The sequence below is a fragment of the Falco biarmicus genome, chromosome Z, assembly GCF_023638135.1.
Source record: "Falco biarmicus isolate bFalBia1 chromosome Z, bFalBia1.pri, whole genome shotgun sequence".
Classification (NCBI taxonomy): domain Eukaryota; kingdom Metazoa; phylum Chordata; class Aves; order Falconiformes; family Falconidae; genus Falco; species Falco biarmicus.
In genome coordinates, this window is record NC_079311.1 from 22,667,308 (window position 1) to 22,686,934 (window position 19,627).

Consider the following 19,627-nt stretch of genomic DNA (forward strand, 5'->3'; position numbering starts at 1 on the left):
AAGTGAAAGCTCAGAAACAAGGCTGAACCCCAAAGTTAGGGTGAACATGTTAAGCAAAGAACAAATCAAGGGTTAGCCTGAATAGCAATACACAGAGAGCGATGTGCTGATGAAAACTACTATTATACATGCAAAGTTACAATCACACCTCAAGAACCTAGTATAAACGAGGAAGTTTTAACAGCATTTTTAAGGCTATATGATTAATATTACATTAGAATGGCTGACATAAAAAAAAACTTCTTAAACAAACCAACATTTCTGATTATAAACAAAAGCTGATCCTAAGTATGACTGCAGAGGTTTAATTCAATCTTTTTGATATACAATGGACAAAAATGTTAAAGGTTACCAACAAAACCAGCAAGTAAGCCAAAAAAAAAAAAAAAAACAAATGAAAAAAATTGTGATGCCACCACCGTTTCTAACAAACTAACCCCAGTTACCATCATTTGAAGAAGGCATGCAGAGATGAACTGACCAAAATGACCACGGTTCATTTCATTTAAGCCAAACAATAGCTTTATGTAATTCATTTGAAGTAATAGGTACACCAAGGACACAGTCCTGAATCACTGGTCAAACTGAAGACCTGACGTTTTGAAGGCTCTCCCTGCCTCACTTACCTGAGTGACATGGGTGGCTTGAATAGATTAGTTGGTGAAACTAGCCAAGTTCCTTTAACCTTCCCCGAATACCCTCACGTGTTCAAGTTTCACTTAATGTAACTGTAAAAACAGGTCTACTGTTACTGAGCTCTCAATGGTGTCATTAACTTCATTAGGTGCTGTTTGTACAATGTTTTAAGCTCCTCATTAGAACATTCAAAGTGGTATTTTAGACTAATGAGGCTCTATTGTTATAACCTATCACTGTATAATTGCAGTTTCTTTATAAGTAGCTGATGTGGTGCAAACTCTCTTAAATGGTAAATAATGGCACAACAATCAGTTTTCACTGACATGTGCTTCAAATAATCCTCCCATTAGGCTGCAAACTGTACACCTACCGGCTTCAGACAAAAACGTTTTAAAAAAAGAAAGCTACACACACGTGAGCAACGCCTCAACCTTTATCACAGGAATGCTGCAGCCTCCCTCGCTCTCTGCGGCCCCGCTAGGCAGCCTGACCTACTGAGCAGACGCAGCAGCAGGCGGCAGGCTCCACGGCTACCGAGATGACGAGAGTCCAGCTAACCCCGCCGGTGTTTTTCAGCAGCAGCCTTCACTGACACCTTCAGTTCAGGTATTTTTCTGTCTCCTCTCATGATAGAAGGAACCCGAGAGGTCCGGATTGCCAGTCTCACAAGTGCAGAGTCACAAGAGCTAAACCGTGTTACTGCAACTGCGTTCACAATGTCAGGAGAGGGATGGTGTCAGTCAACTCGGCAAATACTCTAAGCAGGACGAATATGTACAGCAACTCAGGCACAACACCTAGGAGGGTTTTGGAATGGAAGAAGTTAAGCAAATCAAGGGGAAAACAAAAACAAAACCCAACAAAATACCCAGGTTGCAAACAGGAAGTTTGCTTCTGAAACAGTTTTGAACAGTGTAATTTCTGTGCTATTCTTTGCCCTTCAAGAAAGACAGACACAAGGTTTATGCAATTTAAATCACATATATAGCTAAATATAATATAACCTTAAAAAGAAAAGAGCCACATCTAAACAAACCATAGTTCCCCTTTCAACATGACAAATCTCCTTCTAATTCTCATACCTGGGCAAAAAACTTTTGCTTTTAACATGGTTGCACTGAGAAAGCAGATTAAAACAGATACTTGCATATGAAGGGATAGAAATTTCTATCTGAAATGACATTTGAGAGTTTTTTTAACAAAACATATTTTTATTTCACTTTCAGGAGGTACTCTACTGTGCAATCACGTAAGATTAAACTTCCCTCTTACTGTTTGTGCTAAGCACCATAAATACATGGTAAGAGGCAAGAAGGGAATTTAACAGCTGGGCCCATTTTCTCATCGGTTCTACATCAGAGCAGTAAGTCGCCACTTACAAGGAACAGAAAACCAGGTCTGAAGTGCTTAAATTTCCTGGAATATGTTTACCTTCCTCAAGATATTGCCACTCCTCGTTCTTAGCAACAATGTACTCTAGGCCTGACAGTAATTCTCATTGTTACCACAGAAAGTTTGAAAACATAACCTTGACAAACTCACCAGATTCAAGTATGTAAAGAAAAAGTTGTTGGGGTTTTTGTTTTATGATTATGTTCTTACACTGCTAGGGGGGAGGATGGAGGACTGTGGGGAGACATGGGGGGGAGAGAGGGAGAGGTAGATGGGAGAAGAGGAGAGAGGGGAGAGTCGAGAAGAACATAAATTCACTTTTTTTTAATGCTTGGACTGATAGTACTGCAAGACTAGACATGACTTCAAGGAGAAATGCAGCCATTTACAAAGCTGAATTTCTTTACCTTTTTAAAGCATATCCTGCAAGCATCAAGGCAAAGAATGGCCCATTTACTCAAATGAGAAGCACCCTACACAAATGAGATGCTAGTAGCTTATTTGCTTCACATGCCTGTATTCTCTTGTTCCTACCACAGAGTTTATACTCTCATCCTCACCCAAGCCCCTCAGGCCAGACATTATTGGCATCAGGAGTCCTTCAATGAACCAAAAAATGTATTTTTGTGTTGTTACTAAGAGACCCAAGTCTTTCATTCACACAGTGCAACAAACTCAAACTAAATTTTAAGACTTCAGAGTTTCCTAGAGTTCCAAGAAAATCTTCCAAAACTCCATCTTCCAAGTCAGTTTCCTTTACATAATCCCACCACATGAGGCTCTCTTCTCCACTCCAATGGCTTTCTTCCAAGTTAGTTGGGTGTGGGTTTGTTTTTTTAAAAAACTCTTTCCTGTCTGGAAGGAGAGGCTCCTGAACACAGATACGCCTGAGTACCCCAAGTGGTTAAGTCCCATCTGTGCGGCTCCAGAAGCTGAGCACAAGGGAGTACCAGGGGGAAGGTGGTGAGCATTGACACATGAGTAAGCACAATGGCATCTACTGAGGTGACCACCATGACAGAGATCAAAAAAAACATAGTTTTAAGTGCATGTTCCTACAACAAGATTACTAAAGAGAAAAACAGTCACTGGCTTCCACAAACACGGACACCACACTATTCACTCATTCCTATATACCTCTAGGTTATTTCTCCTGTGCTACATTTTCATCTACCTCTTGCTGCACCTGACCCGCTGACAGTTTTCTGTCAGCTCGCTCTGTAAATGTGTTTGTGATTACACCAGTTCTGCTCTCATCCGGCATTCAGAGCAGCACAGAAGGAGCCGCAGCAATCCTAGGTATCTGCCTGTAGCATGTGACATACTCACAGGTGTGAGTTTAAGGAGGTACAACTCCAAACGCACTGTATACAAACTGAGTGTATCTCACTATGGCAGACTAAACATAGGATAGAACAGATCAAACACAAGTTCAAGAGGAAACCCAAGAAGTTTGAGACTAGAAAGAGGAACAGAATATAGGAACCTAGATATAAAACTTATCTAAAACATGTCCAAACAGATTTTATAGTGAACTAGATCTGATCCATATTGCATTCTGGAATTATCTGTGGAAAGGTACACTTTTCAAATGTACAACTCGGAGAAAAAAAATACTTGTTTTTGCACAGGCTTGGTCCAGGCAGGAAAAAAAAAAAAAAGAAAAAAGAAAACAAAAACTGGAGGCGATCCTAACCATGAAAGACAGTCAGCTCTGAGTCAGAGCAGCTGCTTCTTTACATACCATAGAAAACAAAAATTATGCAAGCCAAATGCATAAAGCAAGAACTCAGTGCTTTAGGCTACTAGTTAAATGTTGTTTCCTCCCCCCCCAAAAAAAATATTCAGGGGATCATAACAGACTAATTATGAAGTCTTACTCTGATTTACAGGCCTAGTAAATTCTGAGACTCCGAACAAACTGACGGAACACCCACTCATCCATTCCCCTGCTCTTTATTACAAAATCTGTAAGGTTTTGTGGCTGCACTCCAGCCAAGATGTAAACTCTTATAAGATTGTACATAAAAACATTCACTACCACCTCAAATCACTAATATGACATTCTGCCACAAGTACAGCGGCTGGTTTATTATTGATTTGATTCATTCTTGGATGGTAATAAAATGGAATGGTTTGTTCAGAATATATTTCCAGCCATCTCTTTGCCTTTTTTGTTTAATGTCTCCTTTTATCATCACTTCAACTTGCAATCTTTATGCAGTTTCTTAGCAGTTACCTGTCACAAGGCACCAAGGCTTTTCTAGCATAAATGAAAGTTCTCGCTCTAAACACCCAGAATTCATAATTTTTTTCATCCCATCCAATAACATGAGATCATTTTAGTAAAGACATAGGGACTTAAAATAGGTGCAATGCAATTGGAATTGCTAATATATTTCCCAGTCTCAGAAAAAATACTTCAGGGATTGAGAAATCAAAAATAAATATTTTTTTCCTGGAGGAAGTCACTTTGAAAAAAAATGCATAGCAGTCATGTGGATAACAGAAGAAAAGAAAATTATAGATTTTTCCAGAAAAATTCTAACCTTTCAGTGATGTTGCAGACTGAGAATAAAACTGTTTGAGGTTCAAGGACACCAATCACTTTTTTTTTCCCCTCTGTCTGCATATCAAAAACAATTGCAACAGTGCTAGACTCCACAAGATAGAGTCTAGCAGGCAGGAGATAACAGAGTGTCAGTGACAAAGGTCAGAATTAAAGGGCATAGTTTGGTAAACAACAAAAATAAGGATACACTTGGCCAAATCTGCACACAGGGTTGAAGAAAAGTAGGTTACCGGAAAAGAAATAAGAAATAAAAGGGGAAAGCTGTTTTTATGAGACAGCAAGGGAGAGAGTCAAAACACATACTCAATTTTACAAGCCACTGAGCTACCAATTTCTTCAGAACATGACGAACAAGTCTCTGGGGAGAAGTCCATGTCAGCAGATAGCCACACCATCAGGAGTATCAACTTCTCCCCACACCTGATCCACTGCATCAGAAAGAGAAAAGATACTGGTGTCCGTTAAGTACTGCTAAAAGATGTGAAGCAAGCAGCTAAGAAAAATAAGTACTGTATCTGCCACATGCTTGCATAGGTAACATTTCTGTAGGTATCTAAACCTCTCCTGGAAAATTTTATGGACATCAGGAATCAGAAAGACAAAGAGGGAGGGAGTGCTTTAAAAAGCTGCATAGGGATTACAAACTAAAAGGTTTGTATCAGCTTGCATCAAGATATGACTGTCCTGAGGCTGATCATACAGCTTAGATCCCCTTCCAATAAAAATGGCATGAATTCAAGTTTTGTCTTTTACACAGGCACCATCAGGTCAGCCCTCCTGGCCTCCTAAATGTAAACTACTACCTCCTTCTTTTCCAGTCCCAAAACAATCTCCAAAATGTCTCGGGATCACAGCTGTGCAGAGGCACTAGAAATCAATAGCAAACACAGTTTGTCTGAGCCTGATAATACGGAGGAAAGCTCCATCCCTTGGGCATATAATGACATCACTACCAGCACTGTACCTCTCCATTCCCACCAGAAGTGCATATATACATACAAACAACAAAATTATACAATTGTTTAGGTTGGAAAAAACCTTTAAGATCATCGAGTTCAACCATTAACCTAGTACTGCCAAGTCCACCACTATTCCTGCCTGCTCCTCTTCTATCAATCCAGGCAGTTACCGCTGCCACACTCAAGAAAGATGAGCCCTCTTAATAAGCAGCAGCGGTAAGAGTCTCAGGTCAGTGTCACAAAAGCCTGTTTTTCCTCACATGGCCATACATACCACCAGTGTCACTGCAGCAAAGTTCATATGGTAGACTTGGCACTGTTACATTTATGGTTAGATTTCATGATCTTCAAGGTCTTTTCCAGCCTAAATGATTCTATGATTCTATGTCGGGCTTGAGCTAATCCTAAACTAACTCAGTAATACCAGCTGTGTAGCCACAAAAGCACTCAACTCACCAGCTGAGTACCAGACCTGGTTAGTATAGCACTAGCACGGGCAAACCTAGAAGCCCTTCAGTACAGGCATACACTACGTGGTCATGTAATTGCAGGCTGGTAAGCACAGACTTGTGGTAGCATGTGATGGAGTATAGCAGTTTACAAGGGAGGCACGGTACTCTGTAAGGGAACTGTTTTGTGGACAACAGCAAGGAATGAAATTGAAGGGAAGAAATCACGTTATGGTTGTCTCTTGCTAAACATGTTCCTGCACTTACCCATTCAGGGAAAAATTAAATTGTCCTCTCTCTGTATTTGCTCTTTAACATACAGAAGGAATGCAGCTGCATTCTTTTAATGAAGGGTTTTCGTTGTATTTTGTTATACAAACAGATTGTTTTCAAAGATAAATACTTCAAATTAATAACTTACAAGCTCACTATATCACTGAAGTTTTCTAATCAGTTTTAAGGATGTTTGTTTCTTTAAAAAGAATAAATACTTCCTATCCTAACTAGATAGATCTGAACAACGCAACAGAGCCAAGGCCAATTCTCCTTCTGCCTACAGGAGAAAAACAGCTTTTGTTTACTTTGTTAAAGGTTGTATCACTTGTTTTATGGAGGAGGAGTAAACTACAAAGACTTTGCCTATCTAGACAGCCCTGCATTTGTAGTCTATGATCACACAGGATCAAGAGAATCAGAGTAACAAAAAGGCCTAGACATCAGGAAATCAAACACGTATAGCATAGCTACTGAAGGAGGCATGAACTCAGAACATTTAAGAGAAAAAATTCAATTTCATCAGCTTAAATACTACTCCTGCATACAAGCGTTCAGTTTTTTCTACTTCACATAGAATACCCAAGATGATGAAGGGTGTGTTTTTCACTCCTTTTCTGCCTTTTCCTTTCAAGACTTCTCACCTTTATTCAGAATTTTCACATTCAAGGAAACTGCTGTTTAATCTCTACCTTTGCTTCTTAGCTATAATGCTAATCCTGAATTTCAATAGTTACAGTTTCTCCTGTTGTTTCTGACATTTACAGATTTCATTACAGTTTACTTAATACCAATTATAAAACAAATTTTGTATTTAAATAAGCAAAGACCAGGTATTTAGTCATGCAAAGGAACTAGGGACAAAATTCAAACCAAACACGGAGAAAGATGTCTTCGATCTTACGAGTAAAATCTGAGAACAGTGCAAATGCCTTTGTATTGTTTCACAATCTGTTTATAAATGCTGAGAACAGAAAGAGTATACTACGTTCCACATGTTTTTTCGGTCTCATAGAAGAATGCTTATTACCATTCAGGCCCTAAACGAAGTTTGACAGATCTTCTGGAGGCCTTGGGGTGTTAATTTGGTATTATAACCAGACTTGCAATCTAAAGAAACATTGCTTCCAATTTCCTTGACTAATCTAATCACTGTAGTAATCTTCAACAAACAGAAAACTGTGCAAGTTTGTAGTTAATGTTTGCCATTTCCTATGGAAAAAATGTTTATGTAAAATAGTTTTGTTCAGTTGGGTTTTGGGTACTGAGAATTAAAAGATTGTCTGTATTTAAGCTGAACTGCAATGACTTGACTTCATAGCAGCCACATGCATGCATGTGCACCAATTTGTCCCTGAAGAACTGCAATATAAGAATTTTGACATGTCAGGATGGGTGGATATAGTCACTTTTGAAGGATATACAATTATGTTATTCAGACTTGGGCAATTAAGAGACAGGTAGATAATTCGCAAAGTAGAATTTATGACAGACCATGTTACAGTTTTTGTTACAAATTTGTCAATGAAACCCAATTTGAAATAGAGTTCTTGTTCTATGTATCCTTCTTTTTCTCAATTCATCAAAACAAGTTATTGCTATTAACAATGACATTCCAAAGATAGAAGTGCACCCAGATTTGACGACCTTTGTTTCCAAGTAAAACTATCAAGTGCTGCAGATAAAAAAGAAAACCTCCTTATGATGTCACATCAGCATGTTACTCATTAACTGATTTAAAAAACTAGCCTGAGCTAGAGTCACACCAAGATTGCACTTCCTATAGCAGCGAAAGGCTGTGTGTTTGAAGGATCGCACTAGAACTGAACTTGCCTAACGCTGCAGTTAACTCCATTAAAACGATGAGAAAAGGGAATTCCTTGAAGGACTCTGTTTTTCATTCTGAAAGTCAGAACAGCTTTGGAAAGTCAAGTAATACTACCCCAGTCAGCCCTACAGAGAGCTTTGGATCAGTATCTATAAGGTAAATCCTGGTGTGTTTGAGTGTTCTGTATGTACTTGACACTGGGGGGTACAGGGCAGCAAGACAGAAGTGCACGGGGACAAATACACTGGTGAAAATAACCTGATGGGGAAGCTTAATATGAGAACGCAATGCATGCAGAGATGATAATTTCACTCATGTTACTGACTGCACTGGGAAGGGGAGCACTACTGTAAAGCAGAGATCTGTAACAGCCGACAAGGTGGTGTTGCTCTCTCTTTCCTTATCTACTACTTCCTTACAGTGAAGTAGGGCTTTGAATGTGTATAGCACTGTAGAGCAATAAACTCGTTTTAAAATGACCTCTGAAAAGTCATCCAATACTACCTATGGAATTTGAATGGATTTCTGTACAAAACAAATATAAGTTTTGTTAGAACAGGGATTTTTAACAAAATTTTCAGCTGTGTTTTGGACTATATGAAACTTTACAGTGCTTATTAAATTATGTTTCAAGAGAAAAGCTGCCATAATCACAAGGAGTATTCATGGAAGTTAAACACTTGCAGGAATGAGTACTGCTAAAGGGTTTGCTAACAGCATAATCACAAACTATTTTTAACAGAAAATTTGTTTTCTTACTTTGGAAGCGTAGACTTGTTGGATTGTGGACTCACATTGAGGTGGAATTCATTGCAATGATGAGTTTTGGATAAATCATGCATGTTCTAGACAGCAAAGATAAATGAGGGAAGACAGTGTCATAGGGTTACTGGCACTTACCAGGTATCCTCCATCATCTACTGCAGGAGACAGACAAGTAAACATCCATAGTATTTATATCAACTCATTATGAATATACTTAAAGTAGCTTTAGATGTTTATTAGTCCCTAACCACCTTGAAAGTTCTTCACCAAGTGCTGTCCTTAATATCCACTCAGTGCGAAACCACTCTGAAGAGTGACTTGGAGGGAGCACCTCTACATAGTCTTTGTGAGGCTGAATTATATTTCTTTGTAGCTGTACACAAATTCTTTAAATGGGGTAACAGCTCATATCACTACCTGGGTCACAAGTATAAGTAAGTCTGATGGCCTTGTTTTTCCTCTTTTGAAATGCTGTTAGGGCTTTTTAATATTATATTTGCATAACATCCTTTATTTCAATTCAAATGTCAGAGACATAATGTCCAACAGTTTGAACAGAGAATAAGGAATCAGAAATTTTACATTCTTACTAGAGTTCTCAAAGGCTCTTCCCTAGAACTAATCACTTAGAGCCTGTTTTTTTAAAAAAAAAATATCCGTGTGTTTTTGCATGCCTCTCTTGATCTCATTTTCCGATTAAGCACGGGACATAAGTACATACATGGCGTATGGAGGGTTCAACACAAGTAGGTGATGTTTAACCATTTCTAATTTGGGCAACTGAAAGTTTACTCTCTTTTCTCTGTCCAACCCAGAACACTGGGCAGACAGATTTACCTAATTTTTTATTTACCACTAGATAACCAGTACACCAAACGCTACCATATATGCTCTGATAGCGACATGATCAGCTCTTACAAAGAACAGAGCCCTTTGCCTCAGATTTCTCAATAATCAACCGGCCTGCCAAGTAGTGAGTGGCAGGGGCAGGCCGCCTTAGAAATCCAGCTTACTCAGCTGCTGTTTCAGTAAAGATAGTATGACCATAAAGCCCTACTGTGAAACTATACCTCTATCAATAGCAAAGATGCAAAAGCAGGCTACAAATACTAGACATTCTAATAAGAAGAATGCATCATTGCACACAATGAGCTAGTAGCTGGACTGAGCTCTTGCCCAACTTGCTTGTCATGTGTTTGTCAGTCATGATACACTTACCCAAAATCAACCACATGAAAAATCAGGGAAAATGCTTCTGGGAGAAAGAAATGCAGGCTCTGCATTTTTAGATACTATTTTCAATACAGTCCTATTTACTTAGAGCATATTTCCCATATATGAAGATGCATCCACACAGAAAATTCACTGTATTAATGATTGCTTTTGTTCATCCTAATTATTCATGCCCGAGGACAAAAACTGACTATATGCCTAAGTTTTTATATACCTGTTTTCACCTCACTGTAATTGGCACCATGTGAGTGAGCAAAAATCTGCCAGAATCCAGGGGGTTATTAACATTTCAGACAGGGGAGCTCACAGTTTATCACCATGGCAGCATGTTATTCCTGACATAGAGTGGCATTGATTTCAGAAGCAAATTAAGACTCTGGAGCTATAGCTGAGGTGTCAGCCATGCATAACAGATCAGAGATTTGTATTCATAAAAGTATTGGCCACATATGTATGCAGCATTTTATCATTTTATCGGCAAGAATGTATAGAGTTGTACTGACATCAAAACAAAACATTTTCCAGTAGTCCAGATAAAAATATTGGCAAAGACAATAGGCATCTCAAACTTCTCTTTGGAGCCCATCCCTATAATGTGAGTTAACACCCTGCATCCAGATCTCCTAAACTTTAGAAAAATCTCAAGCCTTACGGTTCTGACCAATCTTCAGAATGACCCTGGGAAAAAAATATATTGAACACAAAAGAATGAGATTTTTACTCAATTTAGATCAGGACTACTGACCACCAGCACTGTGAATGTCAAACTCTTACATATGTTAACACAGCAATAATCAAATGTAGGTTGTATATCAAATGCTTGTTAAAAAAAAAAATATATATATATATATTAGTGAAGATTCAGCATTTACCAATACATTGATATCAGGTAAAAAACATAAATAAATAAATACAACCACCACAGGAAAAATAGTACAGTATGAAGAGGTACGTTTTCTAAATGCAAAGTCATGGAAATGGGAGTCAAAAGGGTCCTCAACTCTAATCCTGGCCTGGCAGTTAATTTGGTGCATTGCAATGCATAAATCAATTAAATACAATACTTGTGTTTTCCATCTATGATCTGGCATTAATATTTACCTATCTTTTGCATACAGCAGACTAACAGAAAAACTTGTAACAAACTTCAAAGATCATTTTGTGGTAGCTGGGCTTTTGTTTGGACACAAGAAAGGATCCATACATTCAGGTTTTTTCTTTGAAGATTTTTGGATGGGGACATGAACTTTTTTTAAGGCAATTTACTGCTGTGTTGAAATTACACCATTCAGAAACATCCAATGCACTGCTGTGAGGCTGAGGCTCAGTTCAGACTAATCCAAGCAATCACATTAAAGAGATAAATACACACCTATTGTCTTCTGAAAGGTGTACTGCCTTTATAGCTCAATTATGAGCACCTGAAACACTAGCAACCACTTTACTGTTCAATGGCTTGCACCTGGGATTTGGCATTCACCCTATCTAGCCTCGCCGTGCAAGACATACCTAATGTTTGGTGGGTTTTTTCCCTCCAGGGTAATATAGCTCCTAGTTCTAAATGAGACAAAACACTAAGGCTATCTGGCTCAGCAGAACAGCTTACTGTTCACAATGCCACCTGATGTAAAGACTGTAGAACTGATAGCACGATTCATTCTTTCACATTATCTCGTGTCTCACTTTAACCTTCCTCTCCTCAGGGTAGGAACAATTCTTTCCTAAGTTCCTGGAAAGTCTGGCCACTATTTTTTCTTGTGGAAGATTCAATTTATCCTCAAAGAAGCTGTGCTTTCACTTTCTTACATACTTAACACATGACACTGCTGCTCTTCAGAGACTTCCAGATGACTAACAGTTTCTCTCAACAAAATGTTCACCATATTCAGATGTACCGTGAATGTCTGCATGCATGCATCTCTATCAAAGTGGATAGCAAAAAGAGCTATCCACACCTGTTCCTTTACAACACACAGATTCAATAATTACATATATGCATGCACATTATTTACTAGACGCACATAATCTGTTTGATGTCTTATACATACCAGTGCACTTAGATCAAAATTTTTGTCCACATTATCTGTACACAGAGATGTCACATTTGGATGTCACCCAGGATTTCACTTGGCCATTTATAAGCAGAGAATGACAAATCAAGCTAGGCTAAGGCACCAGGGTAGAACAAACAATATGTGTATTTATCTTTTCCTGCCTAGCTGGCCAATATATTAGATGACGGTTATAAATGAAGAAAAATGGATTTCACTGCCATGGGATTTGGTACTTTTATTGTAACTGACAAGATCTAGGCATCACAGCATTCTAACAATGCCATCCACGAGGCATCCAAGGCAATATATTGCTTGGGAAATATGCCATGACTGCTTTTTTTTTTCTCATAAAAGTAAGAGGAGACACTGACCTGTGTTTTTCAGCAAAGTGTGAACTGGCTGAGTGCCATCTCATAGGTAGCCGAACTGAACTACCACATGTCATAAGGTTCCTTTTTCCAGAATATAAGAAAGTTGCCATGAACAATTTGGAGGGAGACAAATGTTCCCTTACTTCACCGGTTCCACCGTGTTTTGCCATTAACCTTCCTCCCCATACTGCTGTTTTGATCAGTATGATATAAATTAAGACAGATCAGTGAGACACACTATGCAGCGTATCTTCTGTGACTACACAGTAAATTGTGTGAAGGTCATTGGTAGCAAAATGGCAGTGAGCTGATGGAGTACACGTACACACTAGTGTGTTAGACACTCACTATGAGGGGGGTGACACCACATTACTAACAGCCCAGACATTTTGTGAGTATTTCTCCCTTTTTTCCTGCTGGGTACTACAGTACATAATTGTAGTCTATTTCATCCAATGGCTTCAGTATTCAGCCACAATGGTCAGCCTCAGCGAGCCTCACCATTTGTGGTGAGAAATGTTCTAAATAGCTTTCAGCCCACTTTACTTCATATGCCCTATGCACTTCCTTGTCCAAAGGGGAGTTCATACTAATACAGTAATCCAGGCTCCTTTAAACAAAAAACAGGAACAGACAAGCAGATATGACTTCTAGCAAACTGCTCAGAAGAAACTAATCACCTGATACAGATATCTATGAAACAATCTCACATTTTCAAAAAAAAAATAAAATACTGAACTCTTAATCTGGGAAAGGAATGGGGATCAATTGGCCGAAACTGCCTTCCACTCCTTACAAAATTGCACCACTCATTACTGTGTTCCTGCCCTAAGTATCTTCTACAGACTAGTACCTTGGTTTACTGCATTTCTTCTGAGCATACTTCAAGTGCACTGACTGACTTGCAGATGTTTATGAACAAACCTGCTTGAGGCAGGAGTATCACCAACACCTGATCAGATCAGGTATGGCTTTGTTTAGCTGGGTCTTGTAACCTCCAAAGACAGAGTCTACAGCCTCTCTGGGCAACCTCTTCCAACGCTGCACCGCTCTTTAGTGCAGTTTTGTTGTCTTTTCTGGTCTGTACTTTCCAAGCTGTAAGCCATTTCACTCTGGTTTGCCGCTGACAAGAAATCACAATTTTTCACTGATTCAATATCTTTCCAAATGCTTATTAGTTTGTGTCTCATACTATTAGAACTCCTATTTTTATGATATCTAATGTAATACTGCTTTCCTATCATACTTCAACAGAGTACTATAAAGACTTACTTAGCAGGTCTTTTATCGCTTAATAGCTTCCAAGACATTTCAGTAGCTTTCACAGAACCTTATCAATGCAGAATATCTCAGAAAACTGAAGACATACAATGACCTATAATCCAAAAATACCTGTATTCAGGTACTGTAAAGGTGGTATTTCTTTGTACCTTATTGTACCTGCAAAGAAGTACAGAAGAATCCTCTACTGAGGAGAAACATACTCTAAGTATACAGAATGCCAGAAATCACTGTACTCGTTTTCTGCTTTGTTCCTTCCTGGGAAAGCTTCCTCACATTCAGGAACGATGATACTCACCATATAAGCTGAGAAATATTTTATGAACAGCCTTTATGACTGTACTGAAATAAAACCCCAAGATACACAAATACTATTGATTAAGACCATCTCTAACCCTGTATATTTCCAGCTAGATTGTCTTATTTATCATTCATTGGCAATATCCTATCCAAAAATCTCTATGCATGGGTAGCAGTCCTATTGCTTTTTATACTGACCTTTCCAGTGTGCCTCATTGTGCTTTCCATTGCCCTTCCCTTCCTTAAGTCATTCAAGACAGGACTCATAATTATTCTGATAAATTGAAGAAACAGTCTGAAAAAAAAAAAAGAATGAAATTCAAAAAGGATATGTAGGTCATACTTAGTCAAATCTAATAATCAGCTGCTAACGTGCTAGAGGAGAGCATCTCAGTCCTTCCTAAGCTTCACCAGGTCATGGTGGTTCAACCATTAACCCTCAGCCAGCCTCATCCTGCTGTGAAACACAAAAACACTTTATTATGAAATACGAACAATGGTAGTGTGTATAGGACAGATGAAGTAATCTAATCTTGTCTTTATTCATGAGGCTTCTGGTGTCTAGTTTGGGGCACTGTGCTTCAGAAAAGATCTGAAACTGTTAGAGACAGTTCATAGGAAAAAAAAGAAGTCCAGAAACCACAATTTATACCTTTTACCTGAGGGTAGAGAGGATAAGAAAATGGGTGGAAATGGGAGACGGTTTTTCACTGTTCCTCATATAGAATAAATTAAGAAGCGGTGGCTTTAAATTTCAGCAAGAAGGATTCAGGATCATGTTAGAGATTAAGGATAACTTCGCCTGGATGATAGCAAACACTGTAATTGATTGTCTGGATACACTACTGACTTTTAAGAACAATTTAAACAAGTGTCTTGTCAGAAATGACACAGGAGTAGCAGGTCTTACCTTGGGATAGGGAATGAACTTGATGAATCAGTGCATTCTATTCTGCTTTTCTGTGATTTCATAGATCTTCTTTTACAAGGAAAGTTTTTCCTATTATTTCATCTCTAGTTTTTCATCCTTTGCTGTGCCATAAGTAATGTTGGAGGTCCTGATTATTGAAAGCCTTCAACCCCCTCTGAGGCTTACTGTAGCCTCTTCAGAGCAGGAGCATGTCAAGTTTCGGCCTACATGGCATCGTACTGCAGGCATCAAACGGTAATCAATAATTTTATAGTACACTAATTTCTGTTTCTTTCCCCAATCTGCACTTCACCAATTAAAGAAAAACACAATCCAGATTTTCTGACAACAATGGGTTTCTCTTGGTGACAGCTTGGTCTTCACTTACTTGCTATAGTGTATCTGTATACATGAGCAATTATAACTGTACAGGAAAAGGTCCTTCATGCTTCTTTTGCATATGTAAGATTTGCAACAGCGTATCAAAAAAAAAGCAAAAGGTTTTCAAGTACATTCCACCCACAACAGCAGCTGCACATTTGATTGTTTAATATAAGGAACTCCTCATTGCATATTACTTGAGAATCCTAGCATTCAGGACTTCTATCACTCCAGAGCGCGTCCTCTTGCTCTGGAGTTGCTGCACCATGCCGAGTTTGACAAAGCTTGGCCACAGAGTTTCTTTCTCAAATCCTCCAGAAAACACAAGCTATATTCATTGCCTATTACTTCCACCATCATTAACAGGTAACAACAAAATGCACAGAGGCGGCATGTATTGACAATTTGCCAGAACCAAGTCTCTGACAACAGTTAAGATATCATGGTATTGAACAAAGTAGTAAGGATTCCTTTTTAGTGTCTAGGCTGCTGGCATTAATTTACTTGAATGTTAACTTTCTTCTACAGTAAATGCCTTGACTGATTAAAACAGAGAGCTTTGCATACCTTGAGAATGGTGCCAGACAAAACTAAAACAGACTGAGCTCCAGGAACCAAGCAGCTCCCTTCCATTCTTGCACCACTGTGGTAGTGGCAGACACCTCTGGAAACGCGTGAACAAAGCAGTCAGCAGTAGCGTTTCTCTCCTGTAACTAAATCTACCAGAGACTGAAAATCTAAGCACTCAAAAAGCAGCTGACTATATTTCTTCAAATATCTAAAAGTCAGATTCTTACCTACTGTAAACCAGCATTGTTCTGCTGCAGTAGGTAGAAGCTACACAAGAGTTATTCAACCACAAGTATGCCTTCATCTTCAAAATTAGGACTAAAATAGCAACTGATACCTTTCTAGTGCGCTGAAAGGCCTCAAAAAACGAGATGAAGGGTTGGTAGTCACTTTTCCTTGGTAGTGCATAGCGATGTAAGAACAATTCCCAGGGAACCCAAAACCTCATACAGGTTGCTGAATCACAGCAAAGGGTACCAGGTCCAAACAGACACAGGATGCCAGCTCAGACTTCCCTGGCTTTTTCAATTCCAGTTCCACCTGCAGACAGCTGAAATGGGGCCTGTTCTGTTATTCCCCAAACATATGGGATGCTGCTATATAGCCACAGGTTGTGATTGGCATAGGGGCTGGGAAAGGCTCTGCAGTGCAGTGCCAAGCCTCCTAAGGTGCTCCACAGGGGAGCATAAGGCAGCAAACAAAGTTTCACAGGTGCAGGACCTAACAGGCCTGAATAATCGTTCTTGTAAATTGCATCTCATATCTTTTCCACATGTGCCTCGGATTTTATGTTAAATAATACATAAACATTAGTTAATGATGTCTCCCAGAAATACAGACATTTCAAGTGTCTTCCTTTCTATGCAGCTTCAAACACAGTCTTTATTTTGACTGGAGCTAATTAAACCCACCTGGTCTAGCCGAGAGGATACAGCAATCTCACATCTTCTGTGGGATCTGTGTGCCCAAGCAGCTATGGCAGTCCTGAGCCTTTTCACAATTAACACCTCTTCTTTTTTACTGTTTCCTGAATATATTGCAACAGTACCTAATACTTAGTTCTTGCACCTTCAAAATACTGTATGTATCAAGCAATCTTAACAATGCAACTGGAAGGTAACCGATTATCTTCATACGTCTTTTCAATCTGAAATGTACACTAGTACCTATCTCCTACCCAGATGGCCACTAACAAGAGACCACTCTCCTGTACATACTCTCCCCTTATGTTCTATGAAGTCTGCCAGTTAGGAAGAAAATATATTCTATTATTACTTAAATTAAGATATTGTAACACATTAAACCATGAGAATTGGCCTTTTTCTACAGATGTTACTTTGAACTCTCGTAACAAAGCTGGCCTTCCTTAGATCGTATTATTAAAGCCGCAGACTCCATCTTTGCTTTGCGAAAACATCAGCTCACCACACAGAACGCTGACGTGGGTATTAACCAGGTAACAAAAAACCTCTGCCATACGCACACCGACAGTTTGCGTCTGCCACGTGAGATGGCTTGAGCCAAATGCTGGCATGTAACTTGAGGGCACACAACCTCCCCGACAGTCCCACCAGCACCAGCCGGGGGAAGGCTGTGCTTGCGCTGGGCTTTGTGCAGCGTGTGTCCATTTCCTGGGCAGACAAACCAGCCTGGGGCACTGCTGAAGAGAAAGGGAACAAGCACACACCTGGGGCGGCCAGAGGTGTAAACCACCAGCTGATCCCCGCGGAAGCTCGCAGGAGTACAGCCGTCCGGAGGCCCTGGGCTACCGCCCGCTGCGGACGGCGGGGCAACGCGCCGGCGGAGGCCTGTGGACTGCCGTTTGCTGTCGTTACCGCGGCCCACGGGCTCTCCCAGGCCTTCCCGCCGCAGACCGCGCGTGTGAAACCGCGCCCCGCCACGAAACACTCAGGGCACCTCGTGTCCGAGCCAGCGGGAGGCAGCGCCCCACGCGACAGCGTCCCGCCTGGGTCATTTAAGGCGCGTAATGGATCGGCCACGCGGGGAGCGCGGGCTGCCGCCGCCCGGGGCCGCGGCCGTCACTTCGCGGCCGTAGCCGGGGCCGCCCTCCCGCCACGGCCCGGGACAGCAGCCGGCCGCCGAGCGGGCGGAACCAGTTCGTAGCGGCTTCCCGCCGCGGGCCCCTGCTCCCGCTCCCGGCGGCCCAGCACGGAGGCGGAGGCGGCGGCGGGTCCCGCCCCAGGGCGGGGCGGCGGGGGCGATCGGCCCGGGCCGGCGGTTCAGTGCCGTGCGGCGGCGGCGGGTGCCGATGGTGCTCATGACCGAGCAGCGGTGCGATGCGGAGGAGCCGAGGGCTGCGCGGGCCGCCGGCAGGCGGGAGAACAGGGCCGCCCTGCGGCTGTGAGTACTGCCCGGGCCGGGAGGGGCGGCCGCCAGCCCGCCCGCCCCGGGGGCCCCGGCTGCTGCCCGGGCTGCTCCGCGGGGCAGAGGCGGCGGCGGGGACTGTGACGGCGGCGGCCGGGCGCCCTGAGGCGGCGGGGGAGGCCCGTGGGGCGGGCGGCTCGGCAGCGAGGGGCGGCTTCGCCGTTGTGGGAGAGGGGTGTGTGTGGAGCCTATAGGGAAGGGCCGCCAAGGGCTCTGCGCGGGCAGGCTTGCGTTAAGCACGGGTATCTCTGCGCAGCCGAGACCTGCGCTCCTCGGAGGGCAGCCTCGAGCGCGGCGTTAAGCCCCGAAGTTGTACTTTTAGGAGCAAGGCATGTAAATAGTGCTTCTAGTAACTTCAGTGCAGCAGCCTGCAAATCCTTCTCTTCCGTGGCACAGACATACAGCAGCAGTGCTTTAGCACTCCAGTACTGCGCACGGGCTCCAGTGGGAAGCTGTGATCCTCAGACCTGGGTGCCAAGAAGAGGCAGAACTTTCCTGAAAGTTCACAAACTTTGATGCAGACAAGATGCAGTACAATGGGAAGTCAGTCTGACTTCAGTCCCAGGCAGGGTCGGGACAGGCCACTCCATTGGGGCAGCAGGCGCTTGCCTGCCCTGGTGCACGGTTCCCCACCAAGCTTCTAGTCCAGCGTAGCCGTACCCACACCTGGCCTCCTGCTCCTCAGCCAGAGAGGTACTGTAAAAATTGCGCAGATGAAGAGATCAAGAATACTTAATATTCTTTGAGAGGAAGAGGAGGCCTTGCTGGCTAGTAAAGCCTGCTTAGGCTAACTGATGGAAGGTAGGGAGGTCAGAGGGCTTTCCCTTCCACGGGTGCAAAGAATCCCTGCACTCTACTGAGGCCACTGACCTTCCCAGCCTCTGATGGAGGCTGGGGACGTCAGGGGTTAAGGGCTGCTTCTCCTGCACTGGTCTTTAGCTTCCTGTGGAGGTCTCAAGTTGTTGAGGTGCTTGCATGCCATGGTAATGACCACAGCGTGAAAATCTGGCTGGAATCAAGCAGCTGCCTGGTTCCATACTTCCATACCGGGCACTCAATTCATGTGGGACTTGCCAGTCCCAAGGATGCAGTTTGAGAAGTAAAGCATCTATGAAACAAGAAAATAAGAAGTCTAGGGTTTTCTCCTCCAAAGAAAGAAAGAAAGAAAAAGTTAGTTTCCCCTAATCTGGCATGATTCCCCTGCTCATAGAACTTTTCTTCAGAAAGATCTGAAACTTAATCTTTAATCTCGTCTTTAATCTTAA

General features: G+C 41.6%; 1 protein-coding gene and 1 long non-coding RNA gene across 6 annotated transcripts in view; one reads left to right on the forward strand and one right to left on the reverse strand.

The window, feature by feature from the left end:
• LOC130142232 (uncharacterized) overlaps window positions 1-17,901 on the reverse strand; it is a 66,640-nt gene extending 48,739 nt beyond the window's left edge. For all 3 annotated transcript variants that reach the window (XR_008819335.1, XR_008819336.1, XR_008819334.1), the window contains exons 1-2: window positions 17,665-17,901; window positions 14,315-14,411 (exon numbers count right to left, since the gene is read on the reverse strand). This is a non-coding gene — a long non-coding RNA (uncharacterized LOC130142232). The remainder of the gene's footprint in view (window positions 1-14,314; window positions 14,412-17,664) is intronic.
• GRAMD2B (GRAM domain containing 2B) overlaps window positions 8,056-19,627 on the forward strand; it is a 43,475-nt gene continuing 31,903 nt past the window's right edge. Inside the window, exon 1 of one of the 3 annotated variants that reach the window (XM_056323756.1) lies at window positions 8,056-8,268. In XM_056323756.1, coding sequence (XP_056179731.1) covers window positions 8,147-8,268 — 122 coding nt within the window. In that variant the 5' untranslated portion in view covers window positions 8,056-8,146. Of the gene's footprint in view, window positions 8,269-18,199; window positions 18,339-19,627 lie in introns of those variants that run through there. The other 2 variants (XM_056323758.1, XM_056323757.1) reach the window with 2 other exon arrangements.